The following is a 20,500-nucleotide window of genomic DNA, read 5'->3' as shown; positions in this document are numbered from 1 at the left end:
GAGCCCTGGGCTTGCTGCAGGGGGACACAGTGGGACTCAGTGCAGAAACCAGCTGCCTGAGTACTGTGCTTGCCACAGAAGGGAGGGGGCTTCTGCAGGAAAATATGCAGAGGCAAACCATCTGTACACAACACTGAGGTCTCTTTAGTGAGGCTTCCAAGAAACAGGGCAATTAACCACTGAAAGTTAGCATCAGTAATTCGGGGGGCTACAACACTGTGACATTTTACAGCAGTGTGACATGCTCTTCCAAAATTCATGTGAACCTGGAATATCTCTATAGAAACATGTTTGGAATTGGGGTATTTGTATACTAGAGTGTGATATACTCTAAACCTGATGAGAGGAAAAGACACACAAAGCCACACAGAAAGACTTTCTCAGTGCTGTAACAGGATGCCTTAACACAATGCCATAAACAACTGAAGGTAGGAGGATTTATTTTTGTTCTTGATTTCAGAAGGTTCAAGTTCATAGTCCCTGTCCCTGTGCACTTAGGCCAGAAGAGTATATGGTAAAGAAGCATATTCATTGCTCACAAGAAGCAGAGGTGGGGTAGAAAAGTGGGACAACATATCCCAAGGATCTATTTCTTCCTAAAATTCCCATAGCCTCCCAAAATAGTACTACCACCAACTCAGGACCAAACGATCAACATATGAGTCTACTGGAGACATTTTATATTCAAACCATAATAATGACCATATAAAGAAGGAGACAGAAACTGAAGTGACACCATTTACAAATCAAGTATGGTAGGAGCAGGGAAAAGCTGAAAATGGCAAGGAAGGACTCTTTCCTAGAACATCCAAAGAGAGGGCAGCTCTGTTGATGTCTTGATTTTACACTGCTAGTCTCAAGGACAGCAACAGTATCATTTCTATCACTTTAAGACCCAACTTGTAACATTGTAGCCTAGGAGGCAGGAAGCTGCTGCAATCCTTAAGGCAGACACCTACTGTCTCTACTACAACTTAATTATGTAGAAATGATATTGCTGTGGTTTATTTTTTACAGGAAAATGAAACGGTATTATATTAATCCGCTCTCTATTTCCTGTGCTTCTGGCTACTGCCCCAGTGTTCTGGATTCCTGAAAGACACACATACATATACAGACTTATATTTTAAATACCTAAAACAGCTCAATGGCTGGGCCATTTCCTAACTCCTTGTGGCTTACAAACACTCCCCTTCGATATTGCTGAGTTAATACTTACTGAATTTATATTTTAACTTTGCTGCCCTAGACCCTGCTGGGCAGCTTTCCCTTTGAACCTACACGTTGGCTGTCTCTCCCTCCTGCACCTTTCCGGGTATGGCCTGTCTCCTATGCCCTGATCATGGCAGAATTCCCTTTTCCTCCTTCTTTGGTCCCTTCCCCAGAAATCTAAAAGTCCCACCTCCATCTCCCTGCCCAGCGATTGGCCACCAGTAACTTTATTGACCAGTCAAAAACCAACTGGAGACAGGTTTCCTTTAGTCCTATGAGCAGGACACTGCAAACATGCTTTTGGGTAACATAATTAGCATGGGAACACAAGTCACTACAGGAAAATATCCTTGTAATCCGTGCTACCCTAAGACTTGTTTCTGCTATCTTACTCCTACCCTGTTCTCTACTGTTTACTTTTTCTCCTTCAATACTTTCTGGTAAATATTTCACAATGACTCTTGTTAATTGTCAATTTGTGTTCTATTTTTCCTCTGTTATTCCCAAACATCCCCCCACAAACTTGGATCTTTCAACATCAATTTCTGAATTTAATCAGCATCTATATTATCTTCTTTGGGGGGGGGGAGGAGAAGGAGAGGGGAGAGGGGAGAGGGGAGAGGGGAGAGGGGAGAGGGGAGAGGGGAGAGGGGAGAGGGGAGAGGGGAGAGGGGAGAGGGGAGAGGGGAGAGGGGAGAGGGGAGAGGGGAGAGGGGAGAGGGGAGAGGGGAGAGGGGAGAGGGGAGAGGGAACAGTCTTCTTGGGCCTATCAACATCTTTCATGGGAATGGATGGAGGAGGCACACTAGACCTCTTAACAGTTTCAAGGAGTCTCAGCATTGGAAGTTATTGTAGCTAGGGAGAGGGGACTCACCAAGTCACAGCCATTCCTGAAGTTGATGGTCAAAATAAGCAGTTAGTGGTTGCTCAGGGAGGCAGAAGCATTTTCTTTGGTGGTTTATAAATTGTCCATGCTCCTGCATGTAACTTTAATTAAACTTATTGGTTCACACAAACAAAAGAAGGAAAGAAAAAAGAAAGCAAGCAAGCCTAGACATAGAAGGGAACTAAGTTGGAGCTGGGAAGACAAACAGGATCAACATGAGAGAGATGGAGACAAGAGAGGTACTTGTGGATCAACAGAATCAAAGTATATTCATATAAGGAAATGTCAGAATAAAATCCATTATTATGTATAATAAATGCTAATAGAAAAAATGGGGAAAAGGGGTACAAGATTTGGGCATACTCTTATACCCTCTGATCCCCATGCTCCATGCTCCACCAGTTTGCATTAACTGGAATGTTTCAGAAATTTTTCTTATTTTATAATTGATTTATTAAATTTTTTTAACTAATATGTATTAGCTATACACATTAATGAAGTAACACTTTTGGAATAATGTGAATCATTCTACAATTAGATAGTGCTGGTTATGCAGCTCTGTAATTAGCTTTAAAACTAAATTGTACACTTTTTAAAAATAACTTTTATTGTATCATTTTGTTAAAACATTTCCTCCAGGAATTTTTCAAAGTGTATCAGAGTACAATACAGTTAGATTGAAAAAAAAAGTCAAGATTCAAATTTCTTTTAAAAAGAAAAAGAATTTTGAAGCCAAATGTGTTGGTACAATCCTTAGGGAGGAGGCAGGAAGATCAAAGTTTTGAAAACAAGCTGGATTCCATGGTAGAACCCTGTCCAACAACAAGGCTAGGGACATAGCTCAGGGTGGTATACTTACAAGGCTCTGGATCTGATGCAAGCACTGAAAGAAAAAATTACACATTTTGTATACAAGACTTCCAATGCTACTGTTAAAAACTCAGACATCACTCTCAGAGACCAGTCTGCCCAGGTCAGCTCCATGGACTGTGAAGGGTGAGCAAGCAGACTGCAGAAGCAACACAGCTTCTGGGACAGGCAGAAGCTACATGGCTTCTGGGACAGACCTTGTTTTGGGCTCCAGATATCCCGGTACCTTCCTCACCAGAGGAGAGGTGTCCCCAACATGGGGGGAAGGGATCTTTAGGAGCAGATAAGGGAGCCATCTTGGGTCCCGAATCCCTCAGAGGCTAGACTGTGCAGGTGAGAGTGCTGACTACAGAAGCAACACAGCTTCTGGGACAGCAGAAGCAACACAGCTACTGGGATAGACCCCGTTTCAGGCTCCAGATATGCAGGCACCTTCCCCACCAGAGGAGAGGTGTCTGCCAGGGAGGGCTCTGTCCACCAGAGCAGGTAAGAGAGCCATCTTGTGTCCCATGTCCCTCGGAGACCAGTCTGTGCAGGGGAACAGGCAGACTGCAGAGGCAATGCATCTTCTGGGACAGACCCTGTTTCGGGCCTTCATCTTCAGCCAGGAGGCAGGTCTGGACACCAGATATCTGTACACCTTCCCTGCAAGAGGAGAGCTTGCCTGCAAAGGGTACTCTGACCACTGAGACTCAGGAGAGAGCTAGACTCCCATGTCTGCTGACAGAGGCTAACAGGAAGAACAGGCTCCACCAAGAGACAACTATAACAACTAACTCCAGAGATTACCAGATGGCAAAAGGCAAACGTAAGAATCTTACTAAAAGAAACCAAGACCACTCACCATTATCAGAATCCAGCACTCCCACCTCAGCCAGTCCTGAATACCCCAACACACCGAAAAAGCAAGACTCAGATTTAAAATCATATCTCATGATGCTGGTAGAGGACATAAAGAAGGGCTTTAATAATCCACTTAAAGAAATACAGGAGAACACTGCTAAAGAGGTAGAAGTCCTTAAAGAAATACAGGAACACACAACCAGGTGATGAAATTTAACAAAACCATCCAAGACCTAAAAAAGGAAGTAGAAACAATAAAGAAAACCCAAAGTGAGACAACCCTGGAGATAGAAACCATAGGAAAGAAATATGGAACCATAGATGTGAGCATCAGCAGCAGAATACAAGAGATGGAAGAGAGAATCACAGGTGCAGAAGATTCCATAGAGAACATGGACACAACAATCAAAGAAAATTCAAAATGCAAAAAGACCCTTACTCAAGACATCCAAGAAATCCAGGACACAATGAGAAGACCAAACCTACAGATAATAGGAGTAGATGAGAATGAAGATTTTCAAATTAAAGGGCCAGAAAATATCTTCAACAAAATTATAGAAGAAAACTTCCCAAACCTAAAGAAAGAGATGCCCACAAACATACAAGAAGCCTACAGAACTCCAAGTAGACTGGACCAGAAAAAAAAATTTCTCCTGACACATAATAATCAGAACAACAAATGCACTAAATAAAGACAGAATGTTGAAAGCATTAAGGGAAAAAGTTCAAGTAACAAATAAAGGCAGGCCTATTAGGATTACTCCAGACTACTCACCAGAGACTATGAAAGCCAGAAGATACTGGACAGATGTTATACAGACACTAAGAGAATACAAATGCCAGCCCAGGCTACTATACCCAGCCAAACTTTCAATTACCATAGATGGAGAAACCAAAATGTTCCATGACAAAACCAAATTCACACAATATCTTTCCACGAATCCAGCCTTTCAAAGAATAATAAACGGAAAACACCAACACAAGGACAGAAACCACGCCCTAGAAAAAGCAAGAAAGCAATCCTACAACAAACCTAAAAGAAAACAGCCACAAGAAAAGAATCCCAACTTTAACAAAAAAATAACAGGAAGCAACAATTACTTTTCTTTAATTTCTCTTAACATCAATGGACTCAATTCCCCGATAAAAAGACATAGACTAATAGACTGGCTACACGAACAAGACCCAACATTTTGTTGCTTACAGGAAACCCATCTCAGGGAAAAGGACAGACACTACCTCAGAGTTAAAGGCTGGAAAACAATTTTCCAAGCAAATAGTCAGAAGAAACAAGCTGGAGTAGCGATTCTAATAACTAGTAAAAAACAACTTCCAACCCAAAGTTATCAAAAAAGACAAGGAGGGGCACTTCATACTCATCAAAGGTAAAATCTTCCAAGAGGAACTCTCAATTCTGAATATCTATGCTCCAAATATAAGGACAACCACATTCATTAAAGAAACTTTAGCAAAGCTCAAAGCACACATTGCACCTCACACAATAATAGTGGGAGAATTCAACAACCAACTCTCACCAAGGGACAGATCCTGGAAACAGGAACTAAACAGAGACACATGGACACTTAACAGAAGTTATGAAACAAATGGATTTAATAGATATCTACAGAGCATTTTGTCCTAAAACAAAAGGATATACGTTCTTCTCAGCACCACATGGTGCCGCCTCCAAAATTGACCATATAATTGGTCGCAAAACAGGCCTCAACAGATACAAAAATATTGAAATTGTCCCATGCATCCTATCAGATCACCATGGACTAAGGCTGATCTTCAATAACAACATAAATAATAGAAACCCAACATTCACGTGGAAACTGAACAACACTCTACTCAATGATTCCTTGGTTAAGGAAGAAAGCAAGAAAGAAATTAAAGACTTTTTAGAGTTTAATGAAAATGAAGCCACAACATACCCAAAATTGTGGGACACAATGAAGGCAGTCCTAAGAGGAAACCTCATAGCCTTGAGTGCCCCAAAAAGAAACTAGAGAGAGTGTACACTAGCATCCTGACAGCACACCTAGAAGCTCTAGAACTAAAGGAAGCAAATTCACCCAAGAGGAGTAGATGGCAGGAAATAATCAAACTCAGGAGTGAAATCCACCAAGTAAAAACAAAAAGAACTATTCAAAGAATCAACCAAACCAGGAGCTGGTTCTTTGAGAAAATCAACAAGATAGATAAACCCTTAGGCAGACTAACTAGAAGGCACAGGGACAGAATCCTAATTAACAAAATCAAAAATGAAAAAGTAGAAATAACAAACAAAACCTGAGGAAATCCAAAACATCATCAGATCCTACTACAAAAGGATATACTCAACAAAACAAGAAAACCTGGATGAGATGGACAACTTCCTAGACAGATACCAGGTACCAAAGTTAAATCAGGATCAGATTAATGATCTAAACAGCCCCATTTCCCCTAAAGAAATAGAAGCAGTCATCAATAGTCTCCCAACCAAAAAAAAGCCCAGGACCAGATGGGTTTAGTGCGAAGTCCTATCAGACCTTCAAAGAAGACCTAATTCCAACTCTTCTCAAACTATTCCACATAATAGAAACAGAAGGTACTCTACCCAATTCATTCTATGAAGCCACAATTAGTCTGATACCTAAGCCACACAAATATCCAACAAAAAAAGAGAACTTCAGACCAATTTCCCTTATGAATATCAATGCAAAAATACTCAATAAAATCCTCGCAAACCGAATCCAAGAACACATCAAAACAATCATCCATCACGACCAAGTCAGCTTCATCCAAGGGATGCAGGGATGGTTTAATATATGGAAATCTGTCAACGTAATCCACTATATAAACAAACTCAAAGACAAAAGCCTCATGATCATCTCCTTAGATGAGGAGAAAGCATTTGAAAAATCCAACACCCATTCATGATAAAAGTCTTGGAAAGATCAAAAATTCTAGGCCCATACCTAAACATAATAAAAGCAATCTACAGCAAACCAGTAGCCAACATCAAACTAAATGGAGAAATACTCAAAGCAATCCCACTACAATCAGGGATTAGACAAGGCTGCCCACTTTCTCCCTCCCTATTCAATATAGTACTTGAAGTTCTAGCCAGAGCAATTTGACAACAAAAGGAGATCAAGGGGATACAAATTGGAAAGGAAGAAGTCAAAATATCACTATTTGCAGATGATATGATAGTATATATAAGTGATCCCCAAAAGTTCCACCAGAGAACTCCTAAGCCTGATAAACAGCTTCGGTGAAGTAGCTGGATATAAAATTATCTCAAACAAGTCAATGGCCTTTCTCTATACAAAGAATAAATGGACTGAGAAAGACGTTAGGGAAACATCACCCTTCACAATAGTAACAAATAATATAAAATACCTTGGTGTGACTCTAAGGAAGAGAAAGACCTTTATGATAAGAACTTCAAGTCTCTGAAGAAAAAATTGAAGAAGATCTCAGAAGATGGAAAGATCTCCCATTCTCATGGATTGGCAGGATCAATATAGTAAAAATGGCTATCCTGCCGAAAGCAATCTACAGATTCAATGCAATCCCCATCAAAACTCCATCTCAATTCTTCACTGAGATAGAAAGGGCAATTTGCAAATTCATCTGGAATAATAAAATACTAGGATAGCAAAAACTCTTCTCAATGATAAAAGAACTTCTGGTGGAATCACCATGCCTGAAATTAAGCTGTACGACAGAGCAATTATGATGAAAAGTGCATGGTACTGGTACAATGACAGACAGGTAGATCAATGGAATAGAATTGAAGACCCTAGGTCTTTATAAATGGGTGTGGACTTCTCTGATCTATAAATATAATAGATTTTGTATAGACCTGTGTTCTTCCCTGTCTTCATAATCTATAAATGTTTGCGTATTATCAGACACTTTTTCAAACGTCTGCCCTTTTCTTTTGACTTGATATTGAGTTTGTCAGTAAACATTTGTAGAACACTTCTCAGGTACTGTTTAAGCTGCTAGGGTGCCAGTCAGCAAGAGGTAAGGGCGAGCAGAGAATCCTGACAGAATGTGGGCTCCAACAGGACACAGACTTTTCTGTGTGTTGTTTCCATTGTATCCCAGGCTTTGAGAACAGTGTAAACACTGGTGAATGGTAAGTGAGTAAATATTGAGCACTAATGTTCACTGTTATGAAAAAGAAAGTGCAGGTGTTGTGGAGCATGTAAATGAGAGCCTTCTGTAGGGGATTGCACAGAATTATTTCCCCAGCACAAGAACTAACAACTAAGAGAGATGTTCATTCAAAGTGTTCCTCAAAGTCTTAAACAACTAGTGCCAGCACCCACTCAGGCCCTCCTACAGTGCAGGCTTGTATCTGCTCAGAACTTTCATTATTGATTTCTATAAATGAGAAATTGGATTACTTATTCAATAATATCAGTTTTTAAAAGAAATAAGAAAAGACCTAGTTTAACAACACTTGTTTGTTTTTCTGGCTTCTTCCCTGCCTGAACACTCATGCTGTTTTCTTTTCTGACTTGCAGATGAAGGAGCCTCTGCACACCCTTGTGATGATACATACTGTGGTCCTTTCCCAGAATCTGAACCAGAAGTGAAGGCTGTAGCTAACTTCCTTCGAAAACACAGAAAGCACATTAGGGCGTACCTGTCTTTTCATGCCTACGCTCAGATGTTGCTATATCCTTATTCTTACAAATATGCAACAATCCCCAATTTTAGCTGTGTGGTAAGTATGTGCTCTTGTATGTGAGCATTAGGCCTCATGCTTTTCTTCCTAAGGCTGTGATTCTGAGTATTAGTGATAGTAGTAAACATCAAGTATTTTATATTAACTAACTCATTTAGTCTTTATAAATTTTCTTAGCCCCATCTTACAGATTAGAAAATTGAGTCTCAGGAAAATTAAGCAACTAGACTAAGAACTCTCAGGGTTGTAGCCAAAACCATCCGCAAGCCTAGCTCTAGTATTGTTGCTTATAACTGCTATTCTGCCTCCCAAATGCAATCATTTCAAACTGATTTTACATTCTTATCATGGGTTATACAGAGAAGGTCAGGTGGATTTGATTAATATTATAGCTTTGGTCATATATGCAGGGCTGTAATTAACTTTATCAAGTCAATAATCATTCATAAATTATAGTCTAGCTCATTAATTAAAAGCAAGTTTTAATTTATAAGTGCTGTTTGCTTAATTCTAAGTCTCTTGGTGCACAGCTGACACTTTAGTACTAAGGACAAACAGACTTCTAGGGCTAGATTGCAAAAAGGAACAAAGACAAGATTCTCGCTCTTTATCTCACAAGTGTAACAAGATGCTCCCCACAGGGCATAATTTTCCACTAAGGAGCCATTTTAGAGCCTATAGCATCAGAAGGCATATAAAGTTCAAAATGAAGAAAAACTAACAAATAGTGTTAGTCAAAATAGCAAGTGCCTTTGGGAGAAAGAGGGAGGGTGACTCCCTAGAAGCACAAGGAGTTTTGGGCTATTGCTGTTAGTCCATTCCTTGGCCTGAAAGGTTATAGGCATGTGTTCAGTTTGTGATCATTTATTGAGCTATAAACTTAACATTTTTGTTTTTTTTTTCTTCTTCTTCGACTCCTGACACTAAATGTGCAGAGCCTTTTTCAACATCATTTCTCCAACACCAACCAAGTGACCAATTAGTTCAGTTCTGACACTCACTGCCCAGAGTAACCATCAGACTCCAAGTTAAGACTGCAGTCTCATGAGATGCCATCCACTCCAGATATCAACCCCAAGCAGGGGATTTTGACACTTTTGTGTAACTAAGGAGTTCAAGGTTCTCAATGCCCACCCTCCCCCAGTTTCTATAACTTACTAGAACATCTCACAGATCCCAGAGAAATGATCCACTCACTGTTACTGACGTATAAAACACACAGCCTGGGAATAGCCAAAGGATAATGCAAGGCTCAGCAGAGGCAGGAGGTACAGACTTCCATGTCTCCTCCCAGCACTGCCATATGGTCACCAAATAAGATAACTTCAGACTCCATTGTCTATTACAGGTCTCCCTTTACATGGCATAGTGAACCAGATCTCTGCCCATTCATAATTAAACTCCTCTTCTTAGACTGCTACCATAGGAATGAGAGATGCAATTGTCATCTATGGAGTAGAGAACAAGCATGCTGTTAGCATGCTGAAATGCCCAGAACTGCACCCAACACCAATTCATCAGTCAATCTACAAGTCAAGAGTGACACTGTTTGAAAATCTGGGGTGAAGCCTGTCAAGATGATGGTTTGGAGGTCAAGGTACCTGTAGTACAAATGTGAGGACCTGAGTTCATATCCCCCATACCCAATTAACATGCCAGGTGTGGTCTTATATACATCTATAATCCCAACACTTTGGGGGACAGAAATATGAGAACTGTTGGACATGCTGGCTACCAGCCTAGCCAAAACAAACAAACAAACAAACAAAAAACCCTGAATTCCCAGCTCAAGGAGAGACATGATAGAAGAAGATCCCAACATGTGCCTACTCTGGCCTCACACACACATACACACACACACACACACACACACACAGAGGCACATGCACCAACACATACTTCGCATATACTTATAATACAAAGATATATGGGATAGGGGAAAGAGAGGGAGAGAAAAATGTCAAATGGGTTAAACAGAAACTAAATCACTAAAACTAAGATGAAAATTTTTCAGAAACCAAGCAGTCCCTAAATGTTAATCAGAAATCGTTACATCCTATTAAAATTCTTTAAAATATTCTACAAATATTTAACAACTTCTGCTAACTTTTAAAGTCATCATTAAACTACCTTATATATGAAAATACTTCAATAAAAATGTGCTTCTTGCTTAGCTGAGGGCCCACAAATGTCCTTTTGGACAACTGAAAAGAAGAAACGATTGGGAAAGGCAGTGTCTTATATCTAACTGTGCCATCCTGAAGAACATACTCGGGGAAAAATGTGAAATGCCCACTCTTTGTGAATAGAACATATCCAAACCTCTTACCATCATAGTATCTGCACCAGAACACCAGAAACACAGTGAGCTCAAAGAGGTTTGAACCAGACTTCCAGGTAAAATGGCAGCCCAGAAGCTGCCTCCATTTGACCTAGTCAGAGTCAAACTAAAAACATTAGACTCTATTGTAGAGAGAGGAAGAGCTTTAAAATGTTCACAGGTCATCATAATATATACTGGGTAAGTCCAGAGAGGAGGATAGAGACACAGTAAAAAGGAAGACACCAAGATAAACATGCTTCCAGTAGGGATGAAGGGTGGGGATAGGATAAGGGTGGGGATATGATAAGGGTAGGTATATGACGGGAGCATAAAGAAGCCTCATTCAAAAGAAAAGCCAGGCAACCCTGGTGAAGAGACTTAGCGTGTGGTGTGTCCCGGGTTAGGACGTGTGAGGGGCTCACAAGCCTCAAATCCAGTGGTGGGTTTTGATGATATACTGATGCTTCAATGGAAATGTACACCGAAGTAAAGAGAAATTCGTTTTGTGACTCTGATTCAGCAGGCAGTGACTGGGTACCATCCTAAAACTGAGCCACCCTGCTAAGGGCCTGAGAACCCGGAACAATCTCAAATCAAGGGACTGAATTTAACTTGCCATCATCCCAGGGTCAGAGAAAACCCTGGGAGACCATTGTGGAACAGACACTCAAACAATGAAAAAAAAAAAGTGCAGGTTACTGAGGTGGGGTTGGGGGGTGGGGGGAAGCAAAGACAACCCTGCCCAGTGACAAATCACATCCACTGAGAATAGTTATGATCAACCTTCCCTACTTGCAGCTCACATCTAGGATCCCAAATGAAGTTTCAGAAGCGTGCCTTGATACTGAGAGTTGGACTCCTCCAACACACACTCTACACTAGCAAGATGCTCAAAGGGATAAGAACACACAAGGTCCTCTGGCCAGTGAGTGTAACCTGCAGTCCTGAGCTTCATTTTTCTACCCTTGACTCTCTTTAAACACACACCTTTTAGCAGCACGTTTTCCGTCAGTGTTTTCTTTGTGTGTTTTACTTCCTTCACAAAATCATCTAATCTCACTTATGTATTTCTTCACTCCAGAGAAACCATTTCATGCTGTTCTCTTCTCTTATCTGTGTCCTGGCTCCCTTTCCTTTTTACTATACCCTTAAGTAATGTTTTTACTTTACCATCCTCACCCCTATTTTAAAATTAAATCTTTTTGCTTTTAACTCCTCTCCCTCTATAAATGGATCCATGGGTCCATTTGAGCTTCTTCTTTCTTGGGAAATCTTTTGTTGTTGTTGTTTTAATTTGTTTCTTCACTCGTCTTCCTTTCCCTTTTATTTAACCTTGCTTCTTCTATTGAAGAAGACACAAGGAACCAGAAGCTTCTCATGCTCAAGGAGGGGTAGAATCAAAGCTATAACAGTGCCTATATTGGCAAATGTGATCTACAGAGTTAATGCAATCCTCATCAAAATCCCAGGAACATGGGGCTGGAGAGATGGCTCAGCAGTTAAGAGCACTGACTGCTCTTCCAAAGATCATGGGTTCAATTCCCAACACCCACATGGTAGTTCATAATCGTCTGAAACTCCAGTTCCAGGAGGATCTGTTGCCCTCTTCTGGCTGCAACAGGTACCAGGCATATATATATGATGCACATACATACATGCAGAAATACTCACACACATAAAACAAAAAAATTAAATAACTTTAAATTATTTTAAAAGTCTAATAACAGTGATCAAAGAAGTAGAAAAGGAAACCCTAAAATTTATATCTAAGGACAAAAAAATAAAAAATAAAAATGTCCAAAGCAGACAAAATAATAATAGGGGCCATCAGGACTCAAGTTATATTACAGAGCCACTGTGACAAAGGCGGCATAGACATAGCAAAAAAGTAAAAGTAAAAAGTAAAACAAACAAACAAAAAAGGTAAAAGAAAGAAAGAATGCACACGTGGTGATTTGCATGAAAATGTTCCCCACAGGCTCATAGGGAGTGACGCTATTAGAAGGTATGGTCTTATTGAAGGAACTGTGTTACTGTTGGGGGTGGTAGGAGCTTTGAGGTTTCAGAAGCTCAAGCCAGGCCCAGTGGCTCACTCTCTCTTCCTACTACCTAAGGATCAGGACGTAGAACTCTGCTTTAAAGCTTCTCCATGTCTGCCAGCATGCTGCCATGCTTCCTGCCATGATGGTAATGGACTAAACCTCCAAACCTGTAAGCCAGCCCCAACTGAATATTTTCCTTTATAAGAGTTGCTATGGCCACAGTGTCTCTTCACAGCAATCGAAGCTGTGAAGTTACACGAGCAACATAGTTGTTTTTAAAGGTTTCAAAAACATTCTCTGGCATGAATACAGCCCCCTCAACAAATTGTACAGGGAAATCAGAATAACCACGTGTAGAAGAATAAAATTGCCACACCCAAATCTTTTATACTGCCCAAAAGTAAATCAAAAATGGACCAAAGGGCAAAATGTAAGGTCATGAGACTGCTAGAGGAAAACATGGGTGTATCACTTTAAGATATAGACAAGGGTTATCTGAAAAGAACCCAGCAGCACAGGAAGGAATCTCCAAACCTGGTAAGGCGGATACATGAAATCAGAAATATTCTACACAGCAAAGGAAACAGTCAGCAGAGTGAAGACGCCAATAGAACCGAGAAAACATCTTTGCCAACTATGTACGTTCTAGGATTCATGAAGACCTGCAAAACCCAAACACCTATAAAAAACATCCCCATAAATAAGTGGCTAATCAATTGAATGTTTCCAAAAAGAAAAAAAAAGTGGCCAATAGATATATGAAAAAGTGTTAACATCAGAAAACTGCAGATTGAAGTTGCCTGGAGAGCCTATCTCACTGTAGTCAGAGTAACTATCAACAAGAACTCCAACAGTAAATGTGGTAATGATATGGCAAAGACTAACCCTTGTACACTATTGGTGGAGCCATAAACTGGGACAGCCACTATAGAAGCCCATGTGGAGGTTCCCCCAAAACTAAAAATAGAACTACCTCAACAGGCAGCTACACAATTCTTGGCTACATACCCAAAAGTCTAAGTCACCATATTTGTGTTACCTACTGCTCTACTCACAAGAGCCAGGAAATGGAACCAGCTTAGACACACACCAACAGATGAATGAAGAAAATATGTTCCATGTACAAAATGGAAATTTATTCATCTATTTTCGGGGAAAAAAATGGGTAAAGCTAAAAATCATTCTGGTACAAAATAGGCCACTTAGAAAGACAAATACCTCCTGGTTTCTCTTACATGAAAAACCTCGAACTAAAATCTCTCAGGGAGACATGAGGTGAGGGTGAGTAGGGGCATGTATAACTGCCATGAATCATGAAGAGGACCATGAAAAGGGGGAAGAGATCTTAAGGGAGGGATTAAGGGGAGAGAGAAGGTAATGCAACACACGTGACATAAGAGTAGAAAAGGGGTGGATAGGGAGGGAGGAGACAGAGAAGGGGTGAATTATAAGAAAGTTATGACATGTGCTTAGAAAATCCACAATGAATTCCATTACTTTGTATGCTCATATTTTTAGAACAGTTAAGATTGTGCATATACCTTGCCTAAATAAGCAAAGTGATGCTTTGTTTCTCAATTCATTTTTCATAGTCATCAAAACTAATGAAAGCACAAGTCTCCTGACAGTAAAATACAGTAAATGCAGAAACATCTGCGTTTGTCATAATAGAATATTGCCAAGGCTACTGGAGACAATGTTGAAATTTTCCCATAGAGTCCTCATGACAATGTTTACATTTCTTTCCTATTGGCTCCCGTAAGAACATCGCCATCAGCAAGATCAGTATTAAGTGGTCTGCCAGTGCCTGGAGGTCTGTGCTGGAATAGCCACAAAAGATGGCAATTGTGGCAGACAGTGCCACACGTATTCACGAGCTTAACAAGGACAGCAATGTGGGGCTCAGTTCTCCACACACACCATCGTGTCCCCAGGGTGCTTCAAACGAAGTATTAAATTATTCACAAGCAAATTGAAATTGGAGAGCTGTGTGCTGGTTTCAGCATGCTTCTTTTCTTCTCATTTGTCATCCAATACCTGTCTAACCCTTGCTAAAACGGCTCCTCTGATATCATCTACAAAGGTTAAAAGAACAAATATTTTGTTTGAATATCCACCATTTAGGATTTTGACCATCTTGAGGTGTGTGTGTGTGTGTGTCTGTGTGTGTGTGTGTATGTGTTATTGTTGTTTTCTCCTGACTTTTGGCATTGAACAGGAACAATGCCACCTTGGACTTTCTGCATCTCAGCAGCAGCTTGAATTAGCTTCGTGAGAGGCTCTGTAGTCTCAGAAGCCAGGAAGCATCATTAAATTGATGTTCTTGTTCCCAGTGGAAACAAACACACAGCATAAAGGGAGTCGATCTTCCTTAGTGGTTTCTTAATTGATCCAGAAACATCTGTATATACCTATTGAAATACATGTGGATCAATATGGTTGTCTGAATAGTCTTACAGACTGTGTCTCTTCAACATTCCTATAAGAAATGTTAAGTATCTCTTACATACACAGACATACCACTAAGGATAGGGTATGAATTAGAGATAAGATTGACATTATCATGGCCCTGCCAACTCTTTTGTAGTACAAAGAAATAAGTGCGTCTGAACTAAAGGGCAGAGCATAGACCAAACAAGCAAGTTCAGGAACTGTGAGCACATGTCCTTGCTTGCCCATTCTTTGCTGTGTGACCCCAGGATATTTTAAGCTTATTGAACCTTCCCTTTCCCATCTACAAAACAGAACTGCTGTTTATCACTGGCTTGTGTGAGGCTCAACCAAATGTAAAATGTGTTTTAACAGGTGCTTTGGTCGTCAGCACTGTAAAAATAATAAGTAAAGTGTGTTGCAAAATGGTAACACCATAAATTATCATTACTAAATATAGCTGTTAACTCATGAGACATCTTTGCTCTCTCTGTTGACATGACCACCAATAATGCTCAAACAATATGCCAGTGTCTCTAGAAGTTTCAGTGCAGCAGTATGAATGACACAGTTTCTCCAATTTGCCCACACAGGAATTTGCAGCTCACAAAGCTGTGAAGGCACTTCGGTCGGTACATGGGATCCGATACAGACATGGCCCCGCCTCCCAAACACTGTGTAAGTTTCCTGTGCATGTCATATTAGAATTGTGTCATGACTTCCCTTTATGAAGCAAAGTGTGTTCTTGATAAGGCAAAATTTGTGACTATAAGATTAGCCAAAGAAGATGGGAGGATTGGTGCCTGTTTAGTTTCCCACAGCGTGACAGAAATCACTGTACCGATTTAAACCAGCGCTGAGCAGAGAACATGCTAAGCAAGCAGTAATGACTGCAAGTTGAATTGAGATCCCTTGACAGTGGAAAGTACCCAAATGGACTCCTTAAGCAATTTGTAAGTACTGTAAGTGTGGAAATGGCCTAAGGGAGATAATGAAGTAAATGTTTCAGCTAGCCAGCAGCTTCCCTTTGTCCCTTCCCTCCGCCATTCCTGCTATGAAATGCCATTTCATACCCAGCATCTTCATCTCAATTTTCTCTTGAAAATTGATTTTAAAGTATTTCTTTTATGTAAGATCAAAAGGAACCAGTATATGGAAAGAACTTGGAAACTGTAAGGTCAATTGCTGAGCCTGACAGATGTGATGTCCTAGCCAGGGTATCGATTAATTCTGGTTTTTAATTTCTTCAAATGCAACTTGAGTAATTGGATTATGTCATTCCTCATGACCTTCCAGATTCTACACTTTATTGTTACTGGGAAAATGTAGTGAACAGTCAAGCATGTCTAAATGTCTGCACGTGCATGCAATCACATGCTGTTGTTCCTTCATAAGGCCAAACTTCTCCTTGGTTTCTTTACATAGTCTTGCTGTCCTACTCCTCATTTATTCCACAAAGGTGAACTGTTCATTAACAAGTCAAATGAGTTTCTGCTGAAAGTGAGAAGGACACTGTGTCAATAGGTTGATTCCACAGTTCATGATTGTTGGTCCATGCTGACCTTTTATGATTGTTTCTCCTTCCTCCTCTATCTTTCCACTTATCTCCCCTTTTCCTCCATTCGTCTCCCCCCTGTCACTTTTCTCTCTGACTCACTCTCCCTTCCTTTCTGATATGATCTTAATAGACAGCCAAAGCTTACCTTAAATTTACCATCCCCCTGCCCCAGCTCCAGCTGCATTGCCTGGCTATAGAACCACTCTTTAATAGTTATCTTAAAAGAGAAAGTAATATTTACAAGACACCACATACCAACTGATGACAATATAATACCTATATTGAAATTTTAAAGTCAATGTCTAAGTCTTGCCAGCCTTTTCATTTTGGTACAAAGACGTAGTCACACTATTATATTTACAGAGAACAATCTGTTACCATAGAAATGAGCCTGCCACATCACCATGAGGTAATGCTTGGCACATGCTATCTCTGACTTTGGCTTCTATTTGTACTCTATCCAGAGAGACATTGAACAATTTCTGTCCTTAGCCAAAGCCAAGAAAATCTGAGAGGTATCCAGTTGCTTGGCTGTGCTCTTCATATAATGAGCCCATCCTACTTGTCCTAGGAAATTGTATTAAAAGCCACACTATTACCAGGCATGATGGTGCACACTTGAAATCTAGCACTCTAGAGGTAGAGGAAAAAAGATGACAAGTCCATCTTGGTCTTTATGGGTTCTGGAATAGTCTAGTCTGTATAGCAAATTTCAGGACAGGTTAGGACTAAATAGTCAGACTGTTAGGTTTTGTGGTTGTTGCTAGTGGTGGTGGTGGTGGTGGTGGTGTGTGTGTGTATGTATGTATGTATGTATGTATGTATGTATGTATGTATGTGTTTAAAAGGCCTGGTGGTGACAGCACATACCTTTAATCCTAGCACTTGGGAGACAGATGCAGGTAAATCTCTGAGTTCAAAGCCAGCCTGATCTACAAAGCAAGTTCCAGAACAGCCAGGGCCACACAGAGAAATCCTGTCTCAAAAAACAAAGTATAGGGGGGACTTAGGGTTCAGTGCTCAGTGTTCAGTGTTCAGTGCTTAGTGCTCAGTGTTTAGCATTTAGTGCTCAGTGCTCAATGCTCAGTTCAGCATTTTGTGCTCAGTGATCAGTGATCAGGGTTCAGGGCTCAGTGCTCAGTGCTCTGGTCCTCACACTTGCTGGACCAAGTATGAAGACCAAAGTTTAAACCTCATAAATCACATTAAAACCAGAGTCAGCTGTAAGCATCTACAATGCCAATATGCCTACTACAGGGTGGGAGGTGGAGACAGGAGAATCCCCAGCAGTTCATGAGCCAGCTATTCTGGCATATGCAACTATAAACCCTGCATTGACAAGGTGGAAGGAAATGAATGAAGTTATACTCTGATCTCCAAATGTATGCTGTGGCACACACATGCACACAAGAACATGTACTAGCTTACAAACATGTACACATGCACATACATATACATTTTAAAAAGTGATATTGTTTGAGTAAATGATCATGTATGTTCTGGAGATTTAATAACAGGAGTACATGTATAGCAAACTGGATCATAGAAATTTCAGGAAAGAAAGTACATCAAGATTTTTCTATAAAATATTAATTCATTTAATAAATTATTCCCCTTGGAATTTTTTAATCCTAAACTCTATATACTAGGAACTTTGGGGTGGAAATAAAAAAAGTAATAATAGCACATCCAAAGTGCTTTCAAGTGATTTATTATTTAATTTTAAAAGCAACCCTTATGTAGCAGGTATTGGCATTATCTTTTTTTTAAGGGAGTTTGAGGTGCAGGGAAAGCATGCAGCAGGTGGAAGTGGATACCTGGCATACAGGCAGGGTACTTTCAGTCAGTACCCTGTGCTTTCAGTTCTTGCCTGAAGAGCTGTAGCATATGAGGCCACAGGAGCCAGAGGAGAGAGTAACCAGAATGGACTCTTAGCTATGTTAAGTGCTAATGAGAGGCTAAAAGTAGTATCTGAGAGGAGAACAAAAAAAAAAAAAAGAAAAAAGAAAAAAGAAAGAAATGAAAAGAAAAGATTAGATATAGGATCATTGGGAACCTTCAAGAACAAAGTTTACCACACAAGCAGAGACAAGAACCAGACTAAACATGTTTGAGGGTGCAGCCATCTTTAAATCCCTTGAGTTCTCAAAACAAAATAAGGATAGGGGGAAAGTATGGTAACCAGGGGTATATGGGAATATTATGAAGAGGGATTGTTGAGCATTTTAGCCCATGCAGACATAAGGATGGACACAAAGACCTGGAAGATATTCACAATATAGAGATGGCAGTGTCACGTGGTATCAAGACAGGGTGAGGGAGGGAAGAAAGGAAAGAAGAGAAGGAGGGAGGGAGGGAAGAGAAAGAGGGAGGGGAGGGAAGGAAGGAGGAGGCAAGCAGCATGTCTTCTTCTGAGCTTAAAAAGGGAAAACTTGAGGTTCTAATGTCATCAGAGGAGGTAATGCTTAACCAATTGGGGGCAGAAGTAAAATGGGGAGTGGGATAAGCTAAGAGTGAGGAAGTCCAGTAAATGCCAGGCTGTGAAGCAGCCTAGACATTGCACAACGCACACCACAGGCCCCTCCTCCACAAGGATGCTCTCTGATGCCCTTCCCTGAACTGAAGTCGGTAAAGCTGGTAGTAAGTTAATCATTAGAGAAGCTGACAGAGAAAGGCACTGGAAAGATCTGGGGGAAGTTTTAATGAGATAACCGCCCATGGACAAGTGAAACAAAACCACTGGAAAGCAGGGTGAGGTCTGGAAACTTAAGGCAGAAGGCAGGAAGAAGCTCAACAGGAGTGAGAGAGCACAGGAAGAGAAGGAGATATGGGGGCTTTGGGAGCCAAAATTCCAATTTCCCAGACCTTAAAAAGAAAGAACTGAGTAATAAGAACAACAGAGGTTCCTCATTGTAGATTGCTTATCGGTGGGTAAAGCGAGCAGAGTAAGGATGAAGATAAATGCTGTGGGAACTACAGTTGAGCAACTTTGTGGTCATCACACTGGTGCAGCGCTAAGGCTCAGATCAAAGACAAAACCACATGTGATTTGTAAGCACATGAGCCAGATGCTGAAGAACACTGTTAGAATATTCTTTCAATTTCTGCGTATTATTACTCTCTCTCTCTCTCTCTCTCTCTCTGTGTGTGTGTGTGTGTGTGTGTGTGTGTGTGTAAATTAATGCATACTCCTTAGTGAAGTGACTCTTTTTAACTTTTAGATGTAAGCTCTGGTAACTCAATGGATTGGGCTTATAAAAATGGAATACCCTATGCATTTGCTTTTGAACTGCGAGACACTGGGCATTTTGGATTTCTACTGCCAGAGATGCTCATTAAACCCACCTGCACAGAGACCATGCTGGCTGTGAAGAATATCACAATGCACCTGCTAAAGAAATGTCCTTGAGAGGAACAGTCATCTGGTCTACCAACACAGAGAAAGCAGATTCTGATCAAAAGGCACCTTGGCAAACATAACTGTTTAGACTGGAAGGATCCATGGACCTAAAAGGATCTTTCATGCAATTCGACACTTTGCAAAGACAGAAAAGTAGGGCACAGCCTACTTTGGTATGAGAAGAAAGTCCACTTTATATCTCTTTAGAGTCCTATTTGATTACAATGGGGAGGGAATGTTTTCAAATTC

General features: G+C 40.5%; 1 protein-coding gene across 1 annotated transcript in view; it reads left to right on the top strand.

Annotated features, from left to right (window-relative positions):
• The window catches only part of Cpa6 (carboxypeptidase A6), a 441,999-nt gene extending 421,739 nt beyond the window's left edge, over nt 1-20,260 (top strand). Inside the window, exons 9-11 of the mRNA XM_021160312.2 lie at nt 8,335-8,537; nt 15,887-15,971; nt 20,073-20,260. Coding sequence (XP_021015971.1) covers nt 8,335-8,537; nt 15,887-15,971; nt 20,073-20,260 — 476 coding nt within the window. The remainder of the gene's footprint in view (nt 1-8,334; nt 8,538-15,886; nt 15,972-20,072) is intronic.
• Nucleotides 20,261-20,500: the final 240 nt, after the last annotated feature.

Source organism: Mus caroli, unplaced genomic scaffold, assembly GCF_978045245.1.
Source record: "Mus caroli unplaced genomic scaffold, Mus_caroli_1 scaffold_1, whole genome shotgun sequence".
Classification (NCBI taxonomy): domain Eukaryota; kingdom Metazoa; phylum Chordata; class Mammalia; order Rodentia; family Muridae; genus Mus; species Mus caroli.
The sequence above is the reverse complement of the archived record's forward strand: the minus strand, read 5'-3'. Positions and strand labels throughout refer to the sequence as shown.